This window comes from Centruroides vittatus, unplaced genomic scaffold (assembly GCF_030686945.1).
Source record: "Centruroides vittatus isolate TY-2023 unplaced genomic scaffold, ASM3068694v2 contig_754, whole genome shotgun sequence".
Lineage (NCBI taxonomy): Eukaryota > Metazoa > Arthropoda > Arachnida > Scorpiones > Buthidae > Centruroides > Centruroides vittatus.
The window spans coordinates 1,165,260-1,180,533 of NW_027122490.1; the positions used below are offsets into that span (position 1 = coordinate 1,165,260).

General features: G+C 26.4%; 1 protein-coding gene across 3 annotated transcripts in view; it reads left to right on the forward strand.

Moving 5' to 3' along the window:
* LOC136981403 (sodium- and chloride-dependent GABA transporter 1-like) overlaps window positions 1–14,124 on the forward strand; it is a 30,541-nt gene extending 16,417 nt beyond the window's left edge. For all 3 annotated transcript variants that reach the window (XM_067277718.1, XM_067277720.1, XM_067277719.1), the window contains 12 exons: window positions 73–204; window positions 436–661; window positions 807–939; window positions 2,262–2,396; window positions 2,760–2,863; window positions 2,947–3,071; window positions 5,997–6,109; window positions 6,249–6,380; window positions 8,034–8,136; window positions 9,540–9,640; window positions 10,502–10,672; window positions 12,814–14,124. In XM_067277718.1, the coding sequence (XP_067133819.1) occupies window positions 73–204; window positions 436–661; window positions 807–939; window positions 2,262–2,396; window positions 2,760–2,863; window positions 2,947–3,071; window positions 5,997–6,109; window positions 6,249–6,380; window positions 8,034–8,136; window positions 9,540–9,640; window positions 10,502–10,672; window positions 12,814–12,936 (1,598 nt within the window). In that variant the 3' untranslated portion in view covers window positions 12,937–14,124. The remainder of the gene's footprint in view (window positions 1–72; window positions 205–435; window positions 662–806; window positions 940–2,261; window positions 2,397–2,759; window positions 2,864–2,946; window positions 3,072–5,996; window positions 6,110–6,248; window positions 6,381–8,033; window positions 8,137–9,539; window positions 9,641–10,501; window positions 10,673–12,813) is intronic.
* Window positions 14,125–15,274: the final 1,150 nt, after the last annotated feature.

Consider the following 15,274-nt stretch of genomic DNA (forward strand, 5'->3'; position numbering starts at 1 on the left):
GAACAAAGATTTAAATTTAATGAAAAACTTCAAATTCAAGATATAAAATAATTTTTTTTTAATTTTTTTCAGGTGCTTTTTTATTTCCATATTTAGTATGCTTGGTGTTATGTGCAATTCCTGCTTTTTTTATGGAGGTTGCAATTGGCCAATATCTCAGTATGGGAGGTATTGGCATATGGAATCTGGTTCCAATTTTCAAAGGTAACAACCAACTTAATTAAATGCCATTACAATAATTACAAATGATATTAATTATGGTCAATTTTCATGGCAATCTATGTTTACTATATTAAACATAAATGTTTGTTATGTCTAATGCAGTATTATTTATTTTCCAATTTTTATAATTTTATATATTTGATCTAATTATCTTTGATAAACTTAAATATTTTAAATATATAAACTTATTCATTTATATTTATTATTTTGCAGGGGTCGGATTTGCTTCTATGACAATTGTGGGATTATATAATATATATTATATTATAATAGTGGCATGGATTCTTTTTTACTTGGTTGCATCTTTTGCTGCTATTTTACCTTGGCAACAATGTAATCAGTATTGGAATACAGAAAACTGTGTGGATTTAAACTATAACAATGGGTCTTCTAATTCAAGTATTAACATTTCTGTTTCACCTGTTGTTGAATTTTGGGAGTAAGTAATAATTTTTAAATTACATATGATATTCAATTTATTGTATGTAATTTATCAGTAAAACATATATATAAATTAAAAAAACATTTAAAAAGTGATTAAAAGATTTGAAATTATTTTACAAAATTAGTATTCTATTTAATAGGCGACGTGTTCTTGGAATCACAGATGGAATTCATGATATAGGAACCCTCCGGTGGGAATTAGTTCTTGGACTTTTTGTTGCTTCTACATTTGTATATATTGTTATTTATCGTGGTCTTAATCAAAGTGGAAAGGTAAAATACTTTAAACAATAATATTGGTAAATCAAATATACATATTATTTCAAAAATAACCAGTTATAGGCATTGGCATAGCCAGGTTTTTGTTATGGGAGGGGCCTAGTAGAGGCTGTAATTTTCTGGGAGGGGCACCAGGTTAACTGGGGGGGTGCCCACCCATGCCCCTTCCTGGCTACGCCCATGGTTATAGGAAAAAATTATCACTTCTGTTCTTCCTAGATTCTTTGGAAAATGATTATTGTATATTTGACAGTCTATAAAGTTATAACATCAATTCTCTAACATTATTTACATTTCCTCAAAGTTGCAATTCATTTTTTCAATTATGTGAAATATGCTCTTTCATGCTATTTGCAACAGTTTTTAATACTTTTTTTTATCTTATCATTCATAGTTATATATTTATTTTCACAACTTTTGAAAGTATCATTTATTAGAATATTTTGAGAGACTTTTCTTAACACTTTTGTCAACTTAGACATTAATTATTAATAGGACTGTTAAACTTGTGTTAAAAAAGTCTGGTTTCTATAAGAACTTTTACTCAATTTTGCATAAACACTTAACACCAGTTTAACAGTCTTATTAATAATTAATGTCTAAGTTGACAAATGTATTAAGAATTGAAATAAGGACAATAAGGCAATAATAATTATTTTGAGACACATTTCCATATTCTTAGAATTTGATATTTCTAAATTTCTCAGATGATGAATAATGTCTACAGAAATTTTTTAAAAATAAAATTACATGTGGAAGGAAATCATAATCTAACAATACAGTAATTCTAATATACAAACTTTATATATTCATTATTACTTAAAATTTATATATACTTCATTATTATAGTAGAAAATATAATTTTTACATTATAAATGATACAATATTACACACAAACCTGCTTGATTTATCATCAGTCCGATTTTGGCATGGCAGATTAAAGAATTAAAGTTTATTATAAAAACATTACATCTTACCAAAAAGAATAATTTCACCAATCATTCCATTAAAAAGATTAATCATTCATATTTTGTTGTTTCTATAATTTCAATTTGATATACTGAAAAATCGAAATTTTTTAGACGTTAAAATACCCTATTTTTAAAAAAATTACAGTTATTTGATGTTTATAATTCAATTATTAGATATTTTATTTCATTTCAATTTAATGAAGATTATGTTAAAAATTTCTTTTCTTGTATTAAATATTTTTTTATAGTTATAACAAATAATTTAATAGAAAATTATTACATTTTCTTATTTTATGTTTTTTAATAAAAAAAATTAAAAATAAATTTAATAATAATTTTTTGTAGATTATCTGGGTTACTGCACTATTTCCATATGTTATACTGTCAGTATTATTTTTTCGTGGAATCACATTAGACGGTGCATTTAGCGGTTTATTATTTTATATTACTCCAGTTTGGTCAAAACTATTGGATCCAAAGGTTAGATTAATTTAAAATTGTAAAGTTCTTAAAAATTCATATTTACTTTATCATAGATATACAGTTATTTCATAATACTGTAAAAATAATAATCTAAATTCATTTCTTATTTTATCAATATTTATATGAACAATAATACTTTATCAAATACTTTTATTCCAGCACAATACTAACGTTTTCAACATTAATTAATATGTTATCATCGGGCTAGATATTTACCGTCATACATTTAACAGAAAGGAATTGTGCTGAAATAAAGATGTTTCATTACATACTTTATTTAAATCAGTGTTTAAACTATATGGAATATATTACAAAATAAAAGTTTATTATGCAATATGAATATTTTTCCCTTGTTTTTAGGTTTGGGTCACTGCAGGCACCCAAGTATTCTTTACATTTGGTATTGGATTTGGATCTGTTATAACTTTAGGCAGTTATAATAAATTTCATCATAACTTTTTCAAGTAATTAAAAATTATTGTGTTGAAATTTATAATTCATTAATTATTAAGTATTAATGCCATTTTTAAAACTTAATTTTTAACAGAGATGCTTTTATACTGTGTTTTGTAAATCCAGCAACAAGCATTTTTGCAGGAAGTGTAATTTTTTCTGTTTTGGGTCATATGTCATACGTTCAAAACATACCAGTTTCAGAAGTTGTGAAATCAGGTAATATTCTGAAAGTTAATAAAACTAAAATAAAAAATTTTGATTTTATATACAGGTATACCTCAATTTACGTCATTCTCGATTATACGTCGTTTGTCAAAAAAGTATATGGAAAAATAAAAATCAAGTTTAAGTCATTTTATTCGACTTTACATCCGTCCGCCACAAATATTGAAGTGGTAATATCACTAGAAAAGCGTTAAAAGCACATAAAATCATATTAAAATATGTACATTTACAGTAAATGTTAATATAATCATCATAAATTCTAGAGAACGAAACACGAAAACATCTGTGTTTCTGTGTTGTCGTCTTATTTAGCGGTCTTTAAGTGCTCATTATTGGCGTTGGGGGAAATCGCGTTATAGGAGACACCAACTTAATACAAAAACTGGGATTCAGTTCTAAAAAGAGAAAAACTGCCTTTTACGGTGTAACATTTTTATCATTTTTTAAATTTATGTACATAAAAAGCTTAAATAAAATTCATCATCATATAAAAAATAAAAAGATTATGATTTCAAGTCAAAATCAAAAAGAAACATAATGTTATGCTCAAATTCAGTCCTCATCGTCACTTATTATAGTTGTTCGAGAATGTTTGACTGGCCTTATTTCAAGATCTGAGCTTGTTCCATCAAGTTCCACTGCACTTATGTGATCCGTTGCAATTTTTCTGTTATGTGAAAGATAATTCGTTTCTAAATACCCTAAACCGCATTGTAAAAGTACCGCGTTGTAAGAAAATTTCCGCATTTTTCCAACCGCGTTGGAGCGAAAATGCGTTGTAAAGGTACCGCATTGTAGGAGGCCTACCTGTATATATAATATACATATGTTCTGAAAATAAACAGAGATCTGATGGAACATAATATACATTCTGAAATCCATCAGTGCTTTTTTTTTTTATTTTCAAACAGGTTTATATATTGAGCTTGTGTATTTCTAAAACTGTTTTGTAATAACTATTGATACAAAAATAGCATAATACCTAAATGCAAAAATTAACTTTATATAATACTATCTAATAACAGAATCTGAAATCATTAGTTAATTAATAGAATATTATTATTTCTAAATTTTTAATGTACCATTTTCTACATTCTTTAATCCACAACATACAAATGTTAAATGTTACTAGAATTTTCTTTTGTCAAAAATCTTTGTTGTTCATTATTTTGTTTTTACTTTACTTTCATTTTCTATTTTCTCAATATCTTTTAAATTGTAATTAGCACCCACAACTTGAGTTCTAAATAAAAACATTATTCCAAATGGAGTTTTCTCTATTTTTCAAACTATTTCTCTATAAGATCAAACAAGAAAGCGAAATAATTTATAAATTATCTACTGCATCCATCAAATATAATAAAATTATGGATTAAACTAAAACAACACAGGAAAATATATGTCATAAATTTCACAAAATATAAATTTCAGTAACTTCATACATATTATCCTTGCACTAATTTAAGAGAAAGTAATATTTTATTAAATCATATATAGTTTACATTCTATAAAAATTTTGATTAATAAAAAATACTATTATTTACAGTAAAAATCTGTTAAAAAATTGTTCATTTCATTACATTGTTACAAAATGATATCTATTGTTGTTTCATTATTTAAACTGATTAGAAAGTAAAAACTTTCATTACAAATTCAAAATATACTTTATATGCAAATTCTAAGTCCGCTGTGTCATTTCTATTGAAATTCAATAATGAGCATAATTAGCAACAGTCATTTATAATCAGTTTTTACTACAATAAGTAGTAGTTATGCAGTGAAGTGAAGATACTCCCTACATCCATTATATTATTGTTCAATTTAATAAAAATTCCTACTTTTCCACAATATCTCAAATTTAAAATAATATCAATTGAAGATTAAAATTTTTATCCAACATAAGTCAGAGATTGAAAATATCACTTTAAATGCTTGTTAATATATTTTATAAGTATAAACCATCACAAAGCTACAATAATTACACAGTATTTTAGATAATAGGCAATTCAAAAGATCATAGGCTTTATAGTCTATGGTCTTTTGAATTGCCAAAGTTTCCTGTATGGTAAGTTTACAGGGAAAATGCAATTTTTATGCTTATATATGAATATTTAACTGAACAAGAAGCCATTCAAAATGTTATAGATTCTCTTTACATTTTTAGTTTAAATCATTTCACACAACTGATTATAACCATTTTATAACTATCAAATAACTTGGAAAATTTTTATTACAATCTAATATTAAAATATATGTAATATTAGAGTGTAATAATTTAGATTTAGAATAATGGATTGTAATAAATTTTAAAATATTAGATTGTATTAGAAGATATTTTAATACTATTGAGATAATGTGTAAGATAATTATGACTATCAAATTTTATTAATACACCATTATAAGGCTTTAATATTGAATAGATTTAACTGTTTATAAATATGTATTTTATAAAAATAATTTGTAATATTTTAAAAGTACATAGTTTACAATTGTATTAATGATGGGCCCACCAGTGGCCCATCATTAATACAATTGTAAACTAGTGGATAAAAACCACTGAACATTGATAATTGGTTATGTGTTTGCGCCTTGCCAACGGGCTGGCCACATGGAGTTTTCTGGGTTTCTTTCACATTTGTAACACCTATATAGGGACCAGTTTTCCATAAAAGACTTCTCGGGAGGCATTCCCCCTCGAGAGATTGCCCATGTGTTGCATTGCCTTAATCAAGTTTGTAGTTTAGTTTTTTTAGTTAGAATTAATAGTTTGGTTTTACCCAAACTATTAATGATAAAAATAATAAAGTTCAATACTTTATATTATTTATAAACAAAATTTGTTAGAAATTATTTAAATATATTTATATTTTTAAAATATTTATTTCTATATTAACAGTAGAAAAAATATCTATTTAGGTCCAGGCTTGGCATTTTTAACATATCCTGAAGTAGTACTACAGTTACCACTTTCACCATTATGGTCTGTTTTGTTCTTCTTGATGTTACTCATTCTTGGTGTTGACAGTCAGGTAAGAATTTCTATTATTATATGCTGTCCATCCAAATAGTACTTATTGATATTTTATAAGCTTTAAATAATAAATAAAAATCTAATTTTTAATAATAAAAACAGAAATATAAACTAATATTCAAAATATTTTATTTCAGTTTTGTACAGTTGAAGCTTTAATAGCAGGTATTACAGATGAATGGGCTGATGTTATTCGTCCAGTTAGAAAACTCTTCACTTTATCAATTTGTGTTCTTCTCTTTCTTCTTGGCTTACCAATGGTGACAGAAGTAAGTGGATGATTATTTTCAATTATTACATTCATTTTTATTGCTACTTTAGAAATAGATATTTCTCTCTTTAATTTAGAAATTTTATTTTTAAATAATTAAGCTGAATGCTTTTAGCATACAACTAAGCATGTGATATTGAATAATGTATACTTTTCTTTTCCATTTTTTTCTATTATTAGCCAGATTATGACAGTTAATATTAAAATAAATAAATACAGAAATTAGTGTAAATTAATTTATGAATCCATACATTTCCATCTTTAGAGAAAATACTTAGTTTCTAAGCAACTTTTGGAGATCAAGACAAAAACTTTACTTAAATCTAGTATTTTGGGCTTTCTGTTCCATCCTCATGGGGAACCAATACTGTTGTAACATAAGCACAAACACAGATTCCAACCTGATCTCCAAAAATCACAGAAAACTAGATATGTTTAAGGAAATTGGAAAAATAGGTAGGCTTAACATTTCTAGACTTTTGTATAGTATATGTGGTATGACACTGGTTGAAGACAACAATGGGTACGATAAATACTGTATCCATCCTCCACATATGTCTTATACATATGAAAGAAAAGCAGTGTGAGTGCAGTGTACTTATTCATTTTTCAAGTGTGAACATTTTTTATGTTATGAGTGTTTGGAACAGAGATGTCTATTATATGTGATCTTACTGTATTTGTCAATGAGAGTGTGGTCAGGTTTATTGTGTTGAATTGTTTTATCTGTGATAACGGCTTTCTCGTATATTTTGTGTGTATCATTTTCTAACACTGACTGTGGAGTATATTTCTAGTATATGAAATAGTATCTCAGTGTTTAACAATCTGTGTTTGTGTGCAAGATCTTTGTATATTATATTTGCTACTTGATTATAAACTCCTGCAGCATCAGAATTTGTCTGTAATGCAGATTGACTATATTAGTCAGACCATGGCCACCTTCTTTACAAGGAAGAGTAATCTTTCTACAGATGATTTTGCATGATACTGTTATGCTTAGTAAATGTTGTTCTTGTTTTCCTTTGGAGTTGCTCGCGATCTATATATCTCCAATGTATAACTCTAAAAGAATAAGTGAATACAAGGACAACATATGTATTAATAGTTTTAACAGTAGCAGGACCTTGTTAACCTGGGCAACATAAGCTAGTATTATACTTGGATCGTGTTATCACCATGGATTGTTATCACCACAAACTGATAAGATATGTGGAGGATGGATATGGTATTTATCGTACCCATTGTCGTCTTCAACCAGTGTCATACCACTGTTAGATTGCCACAGATGTGGGTTCAGTCACTCTTGGGTTCATTTCTCCTCACAGACCTCACAGGCATGGGTGACCCTTCAAGGAAAGATGCTCCAGCCGGCATAGCTCTGTGGTTCATCAGAATTACTAAGCTCTCTCACCACAATAAGGTGATGATTGGCGAGAGAGTTATTTTATTATTATAATTTTCCTTTCCGACCCCTTCTGAACTAATTAATATTCATATAAGTTTATCAATTTCAAAAGTAATTTAATCAATCATTTTTTAATTAAAAATTATTAAACTTTTTATATTTTATTCATACTTTTTAATTCATAGTACTATTAAATAGCTATCTGAGAAAAAATTTCATAAAATTTGTACCCCTTTTTTTTAGGGAGGCATGTACATTTTCCAATTGATGGATTATTATTCTGCAAGTGGAATAACTCTATTATTTACAGTGTTCTTTCAAACTATAGCTATCTCATGGATTTATGGTAAGTTAATGAACTTTTCCTAAAATTATTAAAAACGAACTTTAATTTAAACATGGAAAAATTTAGAACTTTTATTCTAAATTTGTGTATAAATAGTAAGCTCTAGTGCAGTCCTGGCCAACCCAAATTGTTTCACAGGCCACTTTGATCACGCCTAACATTATGGTGGGCCACAATTTATGCAAAAATGCTTTTAAAAAAGTAAAACAAATACAAAATGAATAAGAATTTATTGTTATACCAAGAGTTCATACTCACACTTGCACATTATAACAATGACACATGCAAGTTTTCATTTATTTAATTGTTTTGGTATACACATAACAGGAAACAAAAGTTGTAATAGATATATAATATTGCTTAGCGGGCCACACAATTTAACATGACGGGCCACATGTGGCTCGCAGACCGCGGGTTGGCCAGGCCTGCTCTAGTGTATAAATATAGAAAGCTTTTATAAATTTTTAGTTGATTTTTCTAGTTTATAATGAAAAGTTTTTATAGCTATAAGTTTTCATGAGTCATTATCACGATGAAAATATTGAGAATGTATTCTCTAAATAATCATTTTTTCAAATTAATTATTGATAATATATAAATAATTTATTAAAACTTATTTGAAATTTGTTCAAACTGAAAAGGTCATGGTAATTTTTATATGACATTAAGCATAATATTATTGGAGCTTTATAATATTGTTGGAGCTTTCAACAGTTATTTGAACTTCTAAACAAATTTTTAACAAAATGCATAACATTCATTTAAAAAATTAAAAACCATATGCACTTGTATGACTTAATTTTTAAATTAAATTTAAAAGTAAGATAGATAAGATCCTCCTAAACTATATTTTAGAAACAACTCAGATTATATGCAACAATATAAATTTGGGGTTAATGTTACCCTAGGTATACAAAATGGTAGTTCATCTCTGATTCCAGCAAGGAAACAGTGGGACGCACGTTCTAACCTAACCTAACCTAACCCATTCTAATAATTTGGTTGCTAATAATTATGGTAATTTATTAGAATAGGTTAGGTTAGGTTAGAACGTGCGTCCCACTGTTTCCTTGCTGGAATCAGAGATGAACCACCATTTTGTATACCTAAGGTAACATTACCTAAATTTGAAAGCTAAAGCAAACTGAAATAATATAACTTGAAAAAAAATTTTATATTAGCTCAAAACTCTGCTTTATTAGAGCTCACTGACTTAAGTATCACTTTTAGTGGTCCAATAAAGCAGCATTTTGAGTTTATTTAGTATAAGAAATTTGAATCATTATTTTCCATTATTTAATTTTTTTTTAGTTAAAAAATAAATAATAAATAAAGATATTTAACAACATTCTATATTTGTAATTTTTGAAATTTATTTTCTTACAACAAATTGTTTCCAATAGGTACCCAAAGGCTGGCTAATAACATAAAAGAAATGACTGGACGTTATCCCAATATGTATTTTAAAATTGGATGGACAATATTTGTACCATTCATTACTTTTGTAAGTATTTTATTTTTATTTTTTAATAAGAATTGTTTTTTTTATAAAATGGATTTTACCTGAAGGTAAAACCATTAAAATTTAAAAACATATCCAATTAATAAATAATATTTATTAAAACTGTGTTAATTTTGTTAAAAAATACAAAATTGAATTATGAAAAATATTTTTATTAACGTACAATAAAAGAAATAAACATACTTATCTACAGAATAATCTATGGCTTTTATTTTTAAATACTAGAACAAATTAATGATATATGTATTTATTTACATTTCACAGCATTTTCTGTGCTCTTTTCTAATATTCATTTCAATGTTGCATCGTAATGTAACTTTTAAAAGATATTTTAATTATTAAATAGAATCCAAATTTTAATTGAATTAAAAAAGCCTGTAATACTACCAATGTATATAATTGACAGCAGAACGAAAAGATATAACAAAGTTCATCTGTACATAGATAATGATAACTGCTTCAAAACTTTTCTACAACTGTCAAACTGACAACTTTAGAAAAGCTGACTATGAGATGTCAGTAAATATAAGATGCATTCTGATTTCTGGAAAAAAAAGTTGAAAAACATGCATCTTATAATCAAGATAATATAGTATAAAATATAAAAATTGTAGATTGTTTAGAAACTTTTTTGATAGTTCAGAATGCTAGTCAGTTTTTCACATTAATTTAAAATTACGATTTTAAATTCAAGAAATCAAAACATGTAATGTTTTAAAAGAAATTAATTTTGAAAAATATAAAAAAGTATGAATTTGTTTCACTAAATTTATACATTTTATTATAAAAAGTTATGATAAAATATATATTACTTTACATTAATTAATTTATTTTTTAATTCAGGGCATATTTTTATTCTCTGTATTTCGCTATAAACCCCTTATATATGCAAATGTTTATTCATATCCTTGGTGGGGAAGCATGATGGGTTGGTTGATGGCTTTAGCTTCAATGATTTGGATTCCTGCTTACGCCATTTATTTCTTATTAACTCAAACTGGAACATTAAAAGAGGTATGTGTTTATTTTAATAAAAATAGCATTAAGTGTTTTGATATTACATAAAATCATTGGTGCATAATATACACAATATTTTCGTTATACTGAGTGTTCAAAAAATAATATACCATAGCAGTGTCTGATGAAGTAAGACTAATGTAGTGTTCTGTCAGTTATTATGCAGAACTATGTGAAAATTTAACATAAAACGTAGGAACAGCAACCTTTGTACAATACTGATTGAGCATATAACTATCAGGTTGTTTCAGATTGGAAATAAAATTGCATGCTAATTTCAAGCTTCTTTGTTGAAATGAAGGAAAAAAGTTATTTTGTTAATTCCAAGAAAAGTGAAAGTATTGACAAGGACATTTTGCCTACTTCATGAGATGTTCAAAATGGATGCCTAGTGCTACCTGACTGTGCAAGATGACTCATAGAATCTACCTCAATTTTCCTAAGCTGGTCAGCCATTATCTGTGCAGAAACATCAATTATTCATTGTCATAATAAATCTGCACCATTTTCAACTGCTGTTCAATAAACTCTGTCCTTTATGTAGCCCAATAAAAATAATGTAATGGCATCAAATCAGCAGAGCATGTAACCACTGTAACTGGAAGACCCTGCCCATTGGGTCTTCCAGTTAGTAGATAACAGCATTATCAAAAGCTACATCTGCAAGAAGTAGTTCAACACGCTCTACTAAGAACACCAAATACTTTTGGGATGGCCTTTTTTGTGCTCTCTGAGCAGTAAAGGGCCTAAAACCAAAAAAAAAAAAAAAAAAAAAATACTTTTGAGTGTTAAGGATGCCACCAATAAACAATAAAAAATGGCCCAAGAATTCCTTAGCCAACACACTGTTGGCATTGAGTGTACTACACTTACAAGCAATGCAGATTTTTCTGATTCCAGTAGCTCATGTTAGTGGAATTTACCTCATCACAAACAAAAAGGAAACTTCATCCACGAAGCAAATTTGCCTGGGAATGAGTCTGTGTTGCCAAGATCCAAAAACATTTCTGCAAAGTTTATCCTTGACTTGTAGTCTTCAGAAAGAACCTCTTGATGAATTGGGACTTGTAGAGATGATAACAGAGCCTTTTGAGAGGTTGACCCAATTCCTGCCTCCAGAGCCACACAGTAAATGGAAGTTGTTAGATTTACTATGAACATGGTTATGATGATGTAGTTGCATTGTCATCATACAATTCCTGGGCCTTCCAGATCATGACACACAATCCAAGTAATTTAAGCATCAAAATTTAGTACCATTCTTAAGATTGTAGTATGCTGGGGATAAGGCAAATTGAAAAGCAATGCATGGAATTATGTTGCAACATCCCTTGTGATGCATTCCTGAAGGTAAAAGTTGTAACGTCTCACTTGTCTCTGCTTTCATATATCTCATTCTCTCACACACTATTTGCACACTGCTAAACTGACTTTAAATATTTTTCTGGAGTAACAAAATACTACTGCTGCAGACTCAGTTATTTGCATCATTGCTGTAACAGTGGATGCCTTGCGATGTACTGTACAGTGTATCTTTATTAGTAATGTTTGAAAATCGACATCAGGAATTAAATCAGCAACTTCTGAAAGCACCATTGCAACCATACAATCTGCAAACCTACCATACATCTGCAAACCTATCAGTAAGCACTGTACATGAGACCATCCATCAGGTTAATGTCATCAGGTACACCCTATGATTGCCTAACAACATTAAGAATGCTGTCCAGAGCACTGACATCATCAGTGCTTTACTGGACAGCACTCTTGCTTTGTCAGGTGCTTCTAAGATGCATTATTTTCTGAACATCCAGTATAATAATGAGAGTAAAATGAAAATAAAGAAATTCAACACTTACTTAATATGTTTTTGGAAATTAATATTAAAACTAACTTATGTTTAATTATTTTTTGAATTAGGAATTTATACACAAATTGAAAGAGTAATAAATTATTATTGCTCTTTCAATTTATTTGAAATAGTATATAGTTAGAAAATAATTAATGTGATTACCACATTATTCAATATAAAATAATTTGAATTTATTTAGAATGTTTTAATTATTAAATAAAATTTAACATTTCATAACATAATTACTAGTTTTTCTCATATTTTTTATTATTAATTTCATATTTAGCGTCTCATCAGTGGAATCACTCCCCGCATCAAACCAGAACAAACTCTGGAAGAAAAGTCATTGGAAAAGACGCCATTAGCAGAAATACCATTAACCATTACACCCTCTCTGCATACAGTCTAAGATATTTAGCAATTCCATCCTCATAAAAATCATCGATGAGTGGATTAGAAGTAGCAAATAAGTTCCTATCAAACATAAAAAAGAAGCATTTTATAATATGAAGTTCAGGAAATATATTTTTTCACATCAATATTCATAAAGGGGCCACAAAATATTGGAGGAAAGAGCTCTAAGTACAGGATGGGAACATTAAAAAAAAATATTATGACTATTTTACAGTAAAATATTTTCTTGTTATTTCACAGGCATCTTTGTTTTCAATATTTACTATATATTTACTATAGCATCACTTTCTAATGTATCATACAAACTGAACTCCATTATTGTGTCTGTGATATTATCCTCATTGATCATCTTGTATTTTGTTTATAAGGTGCATAAAATGTAAAAATTAAACTTCTCATACAAAAGTAAAATGAAAAAAGATATTAGAAGTGTATACCACTTAATTTTTGATTATTACCATATTGTATATTTCCATTTCTAAAATTATCAATTTAAAATTATTCATTTTATTATTTTTAATATAATTCAATTTCTTTAACCATCACTAATAGCATTCACCTACTCTAAGGCACTACAGATGTATATAATACATATATATTTTATGTATAAATTCTTCCCTTTGTTGATATATAGGAATACATTATCTTTTTAACGATTTTGTAGATCATTTTATTTTATTTTTTAATCAAATAGACACAAGTTTTTACATTAGTCTACATTGAAATAAAAATATATAGGTACTTAATATAGTGTATGTAAAAATTTAAATAATCATTACAAGATTAAAATTCACACATGAAATGTTAAGTAATATTTTTCTTTAAAATTTAGTTATTCAATACAGCATTCCTTACAAATTATAAATTTAATAATAATAAATCAATGTAAATTTGTAATTTGTTAATAAAAATAGCATTTAATATTTATATAATTTAATGAATTTGCAATTGAAAAATTAAGATTATTTCATCAAATTAAATACACAAACAACAATTACATATTAAATAAATACAATAGAAATTAAACAAAAACAGTGTAAATTACCATTTGCATTACTATTATGTCATCATTGTTATAAATATTTATCATCATTTAAATAGTTGGATATTATGAGTTTATTAAAATAAATTATCATTTTTAATTGTAATATAGCAAATTTCTAGAAATGTAAACAAAAGAAAAACAGAATTTAATTGGTTTAATTGGAATTGGTTATTAGAATTGCTACTACTGTATATAAAAATCTTATTTGCAATTAACTGAAGTAAGTATCCACTGAATTGCTTATATATATATATATATATATATATATATATATATATATAAAACAAAAAATAATTTAAAATATTCAATTTTTAATATAATGGTATTTCAAGCATCTCAAATTTTAGAATTAAATTTATTAATATTTATTTTATGAAATACCACATTATTTTATAAAATTTATATATCATCACAGTAGTTAATATACATACAATTTTAGATACAATTTCAAACATTTTATAAAACATCATTTAGAAATGATTGAACAATTTAATTATGATTTTAATTTATCGCCATATCTTTTATGATAAATTCATAAGAAATATGGGTTTAAAAAATTAAATATGTTCCTGTATTCATTTTTTAAAATCAAAAAAGTTTTAGTTTCCAAGTTTTCAATACTTAATATTTAAGCAACCAACAAAATATTCTGAATATTTCAGTTTACTTTTTGGCAGAAACTTGCTATTACAATTATTGTTCAGATAAAACTTAATTATCAATAAAATGAGGTAAAATTTTTTAAAATTTTAACTGAGATAAAGAAAATATAGAATTTCATTAAAAAACTATTCTTCTTCAAAGTTTTTTTACTGAATATTTTAATCGTGTAGAAATTTTTGAAAATTTTAAAGTTTATAAAAACAAATAAAAATGCTTGTAAGATTTATAAAATAAATTATAAACAGAGTCAAGTTTATGCAATAACTCTGATCACTTTTGTATAGCTGAAAATTATTTTCTATTAAAATGTCACACAAATAATAAAGTGTAAATATGATTTATAAAAATTGTAATCTGATGAAATCCACTGTAAACTACAAAACTGGATTTTATCATATTTATTATCTGTGCTATAAGAAATCGATTTGCAATCAAAAATATAGTTAAAGTAGCATAATAAAAATATTTAATAAAACAACTGTGTTAATTATTCTCAATAATTTTGATAATAATACAGGAAAAAAGATCAAAAGTAATTAAATTAAAAATATCCAAACCAAAAATAAAAAGTTAGTATTACAGATTTATTTAATTCTTCATTTTTGATTTAATATGATATTTAAAA